The sequence below is a fragment of the Zingiber officinale genome, chromosome 4A (assembly GCF_018446385.1).
Source record: "Zingiber officinale cultivar Zhangliang chromosome 4A, Zo_v1.1, whole genome shotgun sequence".
NCBI lineage: Eukaryota > Viridiplantae > Streptophyta > Magnoliopsida > Zingiberales > Zingiberaceae > Zingiber > Zingiber officinale.
Window position 1 is genome coordinate 130,340,399 of NC_055992.1, and position 10,634 is coordinate 130,351,032.

Sequence of the window (10,634 nt, forward strand, 5' to 3'; positions counted from 1 at the left end):
TGAAAAATAATGATATATCAGCAATAAAAAGGCAGATAGTTAGACGCCCCATCATTTTGGCAAAATGATGCAACAAATGCAGAACTTGAATGATTGGCAAAAGGCTACATTCATATATTATTGGCACGTTTGCATACATTGTATCTGAGGAGGTAGCAAGTCCTCTCTGAAGTGAGAATTCCTTGTTTCACCTGTCATTCCGTGTGTTTTCTTTGGAAGAATTGATTGGTTGTTCTATATTTTACCAGTTTCTGAGTTGAAATATCAAGTCTTTGAAGGATGAAGAAATCCATAATGAATGTTAGGCATGTTAACTTTTCGTGTAGAAACATTAATAACTGATGTAGATGTATTTATAATAACAGAAGAAACAAAACCCAGGTCTGAATCAACCTTGGCATGCATTTGTATTAAACCATCATAAAAATGCTCTTATATTTGATAAGATGCGGATGATTATAAGGATATCTACAGTCATGGAACCTCTCTGAGCTCCTTCGTTGACACATCTATGTCACGTCAAAAATAAAAAACTTCATGCATCTTTTCATTGTCAAAAAAATCTCTCAACATCTTCAACGACCCTACACTTTTCATTATATATATTTCTCTCACCTTTCTATTTTACAATTATATATAATTAAATTTTAATAAAATTTAAATTCATAAATTATTAATCAGAAATAAAATTTAAACTCATTATTTTAATAATATTTTTTATTTTTAAATCAGAAATAAAAATATTTAATAAAAAATTTTAATAAAAATTTTTTAAAAAAAATAACGAAGAATACGAAGCCGCTCCCTCATAATTATAGGAAGGAACACTCTCTCCATATAAAAGGGAGCTCCTTCGCTGGATCCACATCATAATGAGAGCTCCGAAGAAACTTTCATTGTGAATGCTCTAAATATTCCAGGTTGCAAACACTGAGAATGTATGTCAAAAAAACAAAAATCCTTCCACGTATTAAGGAGAGTGATAATGATAACCTGTTTTGTTTTTTTTTTTGTCTTTACCATGGAAAGCTAGTTGGTTGGCGGTGCCACGTACTGGTGGCAATGTAGCAGGTTCATGCATTTATAGCACAAGGTAGGCCTATAGTGTTGCCTGCCATGATATTGATCACATTTAGTCAATAATATCAACAGAATTGAAGTCAAAGTAATCTTTATCATCGTAAACTTTGTGGAAGATTCTTTAAGCTAAGCGTTGTCATTTTCTTTTTAATTCACAAGTCAATGAGTTGTCTCAGTGCTGAGCTATCAAACTGAGGATTAAAACCAAACAAAAGATGTATAACTTCCATTTCACATGAAACGAATTTAGTAGAGAAACAAGGATTTCAGTTTGGTTTGTATGTGTAAAATAAAATGATGTCTTCCATTTGGAGTCTCCATTGCCTCACTGAAACTGCTATTGAAACCTTCTAAGTAATATAGCCTTGATGTATGGGAATAAATAATTGATTAGAGGGTGACAGATTTATTGTAATAAGGTGAGAGATCAATTCCCAATGAGAGTATGCCCTCGAAAAAAAATATCTCTCACTCCCTAGTCAACTTGACAGTCAGCTATAAATTGATCCTTTAATTTACCTCTTTTCATATAAATATAAGCTGGGGACGAGTTGTAAAAGACACCTTGGATAAATGCAATAATCTTTTACTACAATATAGCCCTAATGTTCAAATTTGATATCTCTCATTTGATTATGTAAACATTCAGACTTAAGAACCTACCATGGTATTTCCTTTTCCCAACTCATTCTCTTATATTAGTTTACCATGCATAACCTAAAATTTAGTGCAAGATGAGAAAAATTACAAAATAAGAGGTGAAGTTGGATGCTGAATTTTATCTCATGCCATGCTCCTACTTATTGTCTGAAAAACTCCAATTGATTGGACATCCGGACTGTTCTTTATTGTCTGATCATTTTCTTCAGGCTTTCTGGAAAACTGTCAGCCTCAGATGAGGAGAAGCTTCGACAAATATATCTTTCGATCAAGATGACCAATCAGCACAGTGAGCACTTCCTGTGTATGTTTGTTCTATCATAGCAAGTTGATCTTTGTAACTTGACAAGACGAACCACTAATTCAAAGTGGGGGAAATCATGAATAATTTCAACCTTAGAAATGATGGTCAGTGCATTCAATGGTTTGATTTGTCATGAGATATGAGTTAAGACAATGGAAAAGATAGAGAGACAAACTAGGATAGCTTGAACTTAGATCTCGGGTCATGATACTTCTTCCCTCTTTGGTAGATTCATAGCAAGAAATACACTGAAGCATACAATTTACGTAGGTCTATAAATGAAGATATACTGAACAGGTGTTAAAATTAAAGTTTCATTTTGAGGGAAGGGCAAACACCTACCTTTTGCTAATACAGGGAAAAAGAACTTATGGCTTGTTTACTTGGATCATTGAAAGGGACGGGAGAGGTGGAGGAAAGGAACGAATTATCCACATAAACCAATAGTGACAATACATCCAGAAGAATTTGAAGGTTGTTTGGGAGATATGTCCAAAACATGAAAGGTGTTACCTGAAGGATGATGTTATCGAAAAGGGAATCCTAGGTGCAAAGTTTTGCCTCAAGTATGATCCATGCTAGAGTTATGTCTTCTACATCCTCAAATAGGAAGCTGTTAATCAAATTGTCTCATTGTTTCTGCAAGTTTCAATCGCTGCCCAAATAAAACTTTAACCATGGTTGTCTTTTTTTATTTACCCTAGGCCACATTAAATTGTCTATCGTTCTTTGTTCACTTCTGTAAAAAGGTGAAATCCATTATCCTAGCAGCCCCCACAACTGCCCCCACACCATTGGGAGGAGTAAATCAGGAAACCGAAACTAGCCATGGAGGGTAAGTCTTCGGTCTTTGCCGGGATTCGACTCTTGCTCAATTATACAAACTTACAATAACCAACTCGGCTATGCCTTAGGGCTACTGTTCTTAGTTCATAACTTAGTTTGAAATGGCATGCAATTGTTGATGCTATAGTTGCAAAGCAATTAAGTGCTTGCCATGGATTAGAGATCATCTACAAATAGGTTTGAAGCTTGTTTAATATCATCTCAGGGAACTTGTCATTCGAGCGAAGGTTTTCTATATACATAAATGTAAATCTGAAACACACTTCAGATCATGATATAGAGATAGCATGTTAAGTATCCCAAAGTAGTTCTTGTTGGGTTCTGGAGAAAAATCAAACATTAAAACACAGCGGAAAATAAATCCACCACCAGAGATCCATGCAAATTCAAATTAAATCATTGGTGTAGAAAGATACCTCTAGATACGCAGAACCTTTGCGAATCTCGAGAGTCAAGCCAATCTAAGCACGATCAGAGTATTCGCACCTCTTTGATATCCACATGAGCACAACTACCGCCCGTCTCACGAGCACAATTGGAGTCTCATGTTTTTTGTTCGCTAGCTACCATACATATATACAAGTTAAGATCAAACTCTAACTTTTAGGGTTATCACAATCTTATCATATAAGACATGTTCTTGTAAAACGTGGCCAAGTCTTATCTAATAAGACATTATTTAATAACGTGGGTTTCATTCATTTGAGCTTGTTTAAAAAATCCAAATAAATATTAGATTAACCATTAATCCAATTAGATTAACCTGGTAATCCATTGAGATCCTATTAAATTAACTCATTGGTTTAAGATCTGAAATTAATTTCAGACTTAAAACTTAGACTCACTTTATTTTAGTCACACTAAAATAAAACAAACTCCAAAATTGGTGTGTTCTTGGTGTGTGACCCAATAGGTTCTCGTAATGTTGGCAATAATTCTAAAATCACATTTTAAAGACACGAGCAATGAGTGATATCTAGCAATACATTATGGCTACCCAAGTGACGAGAATGTCATAGATCCAATCTAACCTATCTATGACTATTTTAATGTGTAACTTAGTCCTTTTATCCATGATATATAGATTGATTTACGATGCATTGATCATATTATCCTCTCATCAATCTATATATTTCTTAATCTCTACATAGACTTTGGGCATAGTCATGCATTTTAGTAGTTATAGTTAATCGAGGGGTGCCCCCAGGACGTAGCACAGATGGTGGGCACATGACATCTCTGGCGTAATAGTCAGGGATCGATTCTCAGGAATTGACGACCTGGGGTTTACCCCACCATGTGCTTGACGCCTGTGTACCTGCATGTACCTCCCTCCATATCCGTGGGGTCGGCACAAGGGGGACCATTAATGTAGCAGATCTACATCTAGTTAATCAAGGGGTATCTTATATCTATGGTTTGTAAGATTAAGTAATTAGTTAACTTACATGCTAGTCTCAATATTTTAATATTGCTCTTGTATAATACTTGATTAGAAATAGTTAAGAGACATGTTATATATATATATTTATAGTTTTTCACAAACAAAACCTATCATTATGGGACATTATTATATTTATTCAAATTGCACATATTTAAAGTAAATATAATAAACACAAAATGTTACCTTTTATTAAAATATAATACAATGACAGTTCTTAGATTAAGCTAACAGTGATATGAGGATCTTAAGATAACTAAGATAAACACGTACGGAATCAGAATCTATAAACTGTAAGCTTGCACTGGAAAACTACTCTTATAGAGTCTACATTGTTTTTGATAGTAGATATCTGAAATTTCTAAGACAGTAAGAATGCAAAATTAGTTGCTGGCGATAAAACCCCCAAAAAGGATGATATATATAGAGCGAAAAGCATCATTCCAGGCCGAAATCTTCAACCTAAGAATCAATGTGAGACCATCAATCCGGAAATCACATGAAATCCGAATAAGCCGAAAAAGCCTAGATCGAGGATCTTCGTCCTTCTAGAAAATTTCACGCATCGAATCTGGATCGCTAGGCGATGAGCGATCGACAGCCGTTCAATGAATCGAGAATTCGAATGCGTACCTGGTGAGAGAGGAATTTCAGCTACACAATGAAGTGAAATCAAGGAGCAGTGGAGATGAAAAAGAAAAATCTCCATCGAGTCGGTCGCCGTCGAGCCACAGCTGCTCGATCAGTTGCCTGTTCGAGATAACCTAATCCGAAGAACAATGCGAAGCGAAACCATAATTTATGCGTTATTATACGATTAATACGACATGTTTCAAATTAATTGTCTTCATCGAAAAGTCGGTAACTGATGGTCGCTTTAATTTTCTATCAAACTGATAGTCCTAGATTTGTTGTTAGCTGATTCATTATTAATTTTTCTATAAAGATTTTGTCAACTTTGACCGACCATTGTAATTGGGGTTCATGAGTTGACTTATTCTTCACCAAAGTCAATCTTATCCGGATCATAGCTCACAGATTTACATCGAATTTGTTAAAAATTAAAATTTTTTAGTTTAATTTTTTGAATTGATTGAATGTAGTTTGGAGACTTGTCAACTTATTGATGTGGTGATAAACCAAGTCCACTAAGTACGGATCAAATACAGAAATAGTAGTCGATGTAAAAAATTAAAATCTACATGGTCAACATGATCAACCATGGTCAATAGTCTTACCCAAGTTGGTCGAGTAGAAATTGACTTTAATCGTTGATCGGGCCTGAAATGTCCAATCTACCAAGCGATTTGTCTTAGCGGATCGTCCGTCTGGCCAAGAGCATTACAGTAAGATCATATACTCATTGTGAATCAGAGGAATACTGAGACGATCGGACCGCTATTCTGATCGAGTGGAAACAATCAACTAAGCTAAGGGATTACGAAGAAAAATAACGGAGATCGACCTAGCGAGGATCCCTGACGGAGCGGTTCCCCCGCTCGGCCAAACAATAAGAGCCCTCTCATATCTCTTAATATCTCTTTGAAAGATAATGTTGCTGACAACAGGGCATAGTCAATAAGCGGATCGTATGACCGAAGCTTCTGCTATCTTACCAGGGATTTGCATACCCTGTTAAGATATGATGTCAGAAATATTTTTCTGATATGTCATTTCATAGGTATGGCTGTAAATGAGTCGAGCCGAGCCGAGCTTAAAATGAACTAACTTTTTAAAATGATTGTTCAAGTTTGGCTTGATTTATTTTTTATGAGCTTGAGTTTCTTTGAAACTTGGCTTGAGCTTGGCTTGTTTAGATGTTATTGCACTCTCAATTCAAGTTTGGCCTGAGTTTGGTTCGAGTTTGGATTGAGCTTGGTTCAAGTTTGGTTTGTTTAGATATTATCGAACTCTCAATTCAAATTTGTTTGATTGTTTGAAAACTTTAATTGTTTGATTGATTAATGAGCTTGATAATTTAAACTTATTTGTTTATTTTATTTTATTATATTATTTATTTAGTATATTGAAAAGAGTTTTATTAATAAATATGGTTCGTGAACATTGTTCACGAGCGTTAACGAGCTGAACACATATGTGCTCAAACTTGTTTATTTAATTTAACGAGATGTTCAAGCTTATTTATTTAATTAATCTTGTGTATATTGAACGAATATAAACAAGTTTTTATCAAACCGAATACTAAGGGGGCGTTTGGTTTAGGGTAATAGGAGTGGGGAATGGGAATGGGAATCATTGATTCCCATTGTTAATGTTTGGATTATAGGAATAGGAATACAAATAAGGGAATGAATCCTTGAAATTGGGTAATAACTCATTCCCATGTACCCCCCCTTCAATGAGCCATTACCCTATTTTCATCAATCAAAATATTCCCTTATTCCAAAAATACCCTTGACTTAAAACTAAAATTTTCTCCATTAATATCAAATATCAAAATATATTTATTTATTTTTTCTTTCATATCACTTATCTCTCCTTATTCTCTCTCATTATATTTTCTCTCTCATCATAGTTTCTCTCTCATCATTTTATCACACACATTCTCTCTCCTTAATCTCTCCTATCACACTCTTTTTCCTTTTTTTTTCTCATTACACTTTCTCTCTCATCATACTTTCTCTCTCCTCAATCTCTTCCATCGCATTCTCTTCCTTCTTCTTTTCCTCATCACACTTTCTCTCTCATCATGCTTTCTCTCTCCTCAATCTCTCCCATCACACTCTCTTTTTTCTCATCACACTTTCTCTCTCATCATACTTTCTCTCTCCTCAATCTCTCTTATCACACTTCCTCCTTTTTTCCTCAACACACTGTCTCTCTCATCATACTCTCTCTCTCCTCAATCTCTCTTATCACACTTACTCCTTTTTTCCTCAACACACTTTCTCTCTCATCATACTTTCTCTCTCCTCAATCTCTCCCATCATATTCACTGTTCTCTTTTTCTCTCACCATACTTTCTCTCTCATGACGCACTCTCTCCTCATTTTTTTCTCACAATATTTTCTCTCTTCTTCATCCTCTCCTATCATACTTTCTCTCACATCATATTTTCTCTCATCATGCTCTCTCCAATCACACTCTCTTTTTTCATTTTCTCTCATCACACTTTCTCTCTCTTCATTCTTTCTTATCACACTTTCTCTCTCATAATACTTTCTCTCTCATCATTCTCTTTCATCATATTTTTCTCTCACATTCATCTTTCTCTCACATCTAATTTTTTCTCTTATTTTCCTTTAAGGGTAAAAAAGGAAACTTTGATTTATTCTGATAGAAGATATACAACTAACCAAACATTGTTTTTAAAATTGATATCCATTCTCATACCCATTCCCATTCCACAATACAATAATTCTTATTCCGATTCCTATTCCTAGAAAAGAACCAAACGCCCCCTAAATTTGTTCACGAACGCTTAGTTCATTGATATTCATAGGACAGTTTGGAGAACACACTCACGCTCTAAGAAACGTGCACATCGTTCACTGTACCATTATATATAAAGAGGGTTCATATATCGATGGAAGTATGCGTTATTCACTATTCATATTTATGTTTTCACTGTTACTTTATTTTTTTTCTATTATTTCGATGATTAACTTGTACATGGGGGGTTAATATTGAGAATCCTTTCTTTAATTCGACACTCACATTTTTTTTTTTTTATATTACAAAGTAGTGCGAAGTCTGTACACAATAACTAAGAAGCCACATCGCAGGTAAGTTTCTTCATGATTTTCAAATAAGACGGTCTACCATTTTTCGGCAAATTGACTGGATCGACCCAGCCACTCGATAACTTTTCCATTATTTTTCTTTCGTCGTTAATTAATTAATTAATTAATTATTTATTTATAGCTGCTGTTTCACGATTTGAGAACTCTATCTTTAATTGAAGAAGAAAAATTCAATTTATTGAGTTCGTTGAAATTTTCAAAAAAAAAAAAAATATTGTAAAATATTTAGAGAGGAAAATGACGATATTTTATTTTGATTAAATGGCGAAAAAAATAAACATTTACAAGCGGAAAGCGAGTCGGTCGACGCAAAAGAACACGGGCGGTCGACTCGGGCGACTCGGGCGCTGACTCGTTCACCGGGCTACCACCGCCGTCAAGTAGCTTGTGGCCGTTGTCTTCACCTTCCCGTCCCACGCCTTCGCCTGCAGTAGCAGCTTCGACAGCTTTCCCGCCACCCAAACCATATCGGGCCTCGCCTCCTCCTCCTCCGCCACGCACCTCAGAGCCACCCGCACCACCTCCTCCGCCGCCTCCACCGGGAATGAGTCACCCAACCTCCTGTCCACCCACTGCCTTAACCTCCCCCTCCTCCTGTCTTCCACCTCCTCTGTTTCTTGCCGCATCGCCTTCCTTGCTGTCTCGACCACTGACGCGTTCTCGATCGCGCCGGTGTCGCGGCAGAAGCGGTACCTCACCGGCTCCTCCCCGGAAATAAGCTCGAGGAGCACGACCCCGAATGCGTACACGTCGGACCGCCGTGATATCGTCCCGCCGGCGAGGACCTCCGGCGCTATGTAACCCCTGGTCCCCTCAATCTTCCTTCCTCTGCTCCAATTCCTCATCAAAGCCAATGGCTCAGTGTCCGCCTCCTCCTCGTTGCTGTCGGAACCGGGAATCTCGCCGGCGATCTCCGCGGCGCCAAAATGGCATATCTTGGCGTGCAGCCCTGGTTCTACGACGATGACGCTAGAGCTTTTCACTTGGTTGTGAACCGTTCCCTGCCTCTGACGCCTCCCGGGTGTCCCTGCCGCCGCCGCCACCGCCTCGGAGTGGTGGTGGATATACTCCAACCCCTGAGCGAGATCGGCTGCAACTTGTATCCTTGAGAGCCAGGTGGAAAGAGGGGTAAAACTTGGATTTTGTGGGTTCCGGAGGCAGCAGGCGAGGCTAGGGCCATTAACGAAAGCGTAAACAAGGTAGAGGTGCTCGTCGGCGTCGAGGGAGGCGCCGAGGATGTCGGCGAAACTGCCGTGGTGGCTTCGGGAGAGAGCGGCGATACGCGAAGGTAAGAAGGCGGGGTCACCCCGGAACCGACGACGGAGGACGACAACATCGGCGCCCCGGAGGAGGCAGCGCCAGGAGTCGGCGGAGGGGGTGAGAGGTGGGGAGAGAAACCCGCCGGTGGCGAAGAGGATCTCGTCGAACGGATAGAGCACAAAGCGGCGGCTGTCTTGCGCGGAAAGTGACAGGCGGAGTTGGAGGGCGGCGGAGGAGGAGGAGGTGGAGGAGGTGCTGGTGGAGGCAAGGACAGAGGAGGAGTCGTAGACGTAGCCATTCGCAGACGAGGAAGAAGGGTAGATGATTGCGTCGTTGGAGACAGAAGCCGTCGGCGAGTGTCTCTGCTTCGCTGCCGGCGCAACTGCGTCGACGTCTCTTCGAGTCCTGCACATTGAATCTTGTCTAGGTGATAACCTCTGCTTCCACGATCGCTACTAATGGAATTGGAGATCTGAAGGGAGGGCTGTCTGCGTTTCTATATCGCTCGCCTTCGATGACCAGCCAGCCGCGACGTTGACATCCATTGATTCTCTGCTTTAACTTGCGTTGCTGCTCTGGAACCGATTGAGGTCAACGTTTGGGTGACGTCGAGATCGAGGCTCCGAGATAGCGATGGGAGTTAGTCAAAGTTCAAAAAGTAAGGTTGCGGTTGTATCCGTGGAAGACTGAAAGGCGATGATTAATGGAGGCGTGATTGTGAGTTTGCCCGCCGAAATAAACAAAATGTCAACGAGGGACAAAAGCACGAAGAAAAATATAATAATGTCCTCGTGGTGTGATACATATTTAGGTTATTAATTATAGTGTATTTATAAAAAAAAATCTTTCATAAAGAATGCAATCATATAAAACTATTCTTATATATTTGCTACACCTCGCTTAATGTACATCTATTTATCAATTGTCCTCGTAACAAAATTTTAAAAACAAACAAAGTATAATTATACTTAAATTTAATATATTTTTTAAAAAATAATATATTTTATATTTAATTGAGCATGACTCTTTTTCCGTTTGACTAATTGATTAAGAGCTATACCAATGAATTTACTTAGGCTAATGTTAAATTCAAGAGAAATTATATTTCTTTTTCAGATTTTTGTAGGACTTCTATTCTTTCGAGACAAACTCAGCCGACCAATTGTCAACTAATTCTCAATCGATTCAAGTTACCCAATTCATTGGCCCAAATTAATTGATCGACAATTGATTGGGCAGCTCCAATCAATTAGGACAACTCTGATCGATTGAGAATCGA

General features: G+C 38.2%; 1 protein-coding gene and 1 long non-coding RNA gene across 2 annotated transcripts; both read right to left on the reverse strand.

Annotated features, from left to right (window-relative positions):
- Positions 1–903: 903 nt before the first annotated feature.
- Positions 904–5,113, reverse strand: LOC121971196. The gene is made up of 3 exons (XR_006109086.1): positions 4,965–5,113; positions 3,307–3,453; positions 904–1,111 (listed from the first exon to the last, which is right to left on the reverse strand). It is a non-coding gene; the product is annotated as an uncharacterized LOC121971196 (long non-coding RNA).
- Positions 5,114–8,451: 3,338 nt separating this feature from the next.
- LOC121972793 (lysM domain receptor-like kinase 3) lies at positions 8,452–9,768 on the reverse strand. The gene has a single exon (XM_042524425.1). The coding sequence runs from the start codon at positions 9,766–9,768 to the stop codon at positions 8,452–8,454; it is 1,317 nt and encodes a 438-aa protein (XP_042380359.1).
- Between the last annotated feature and the right edge of the window lie 866 nt (positions 9,769–10,634).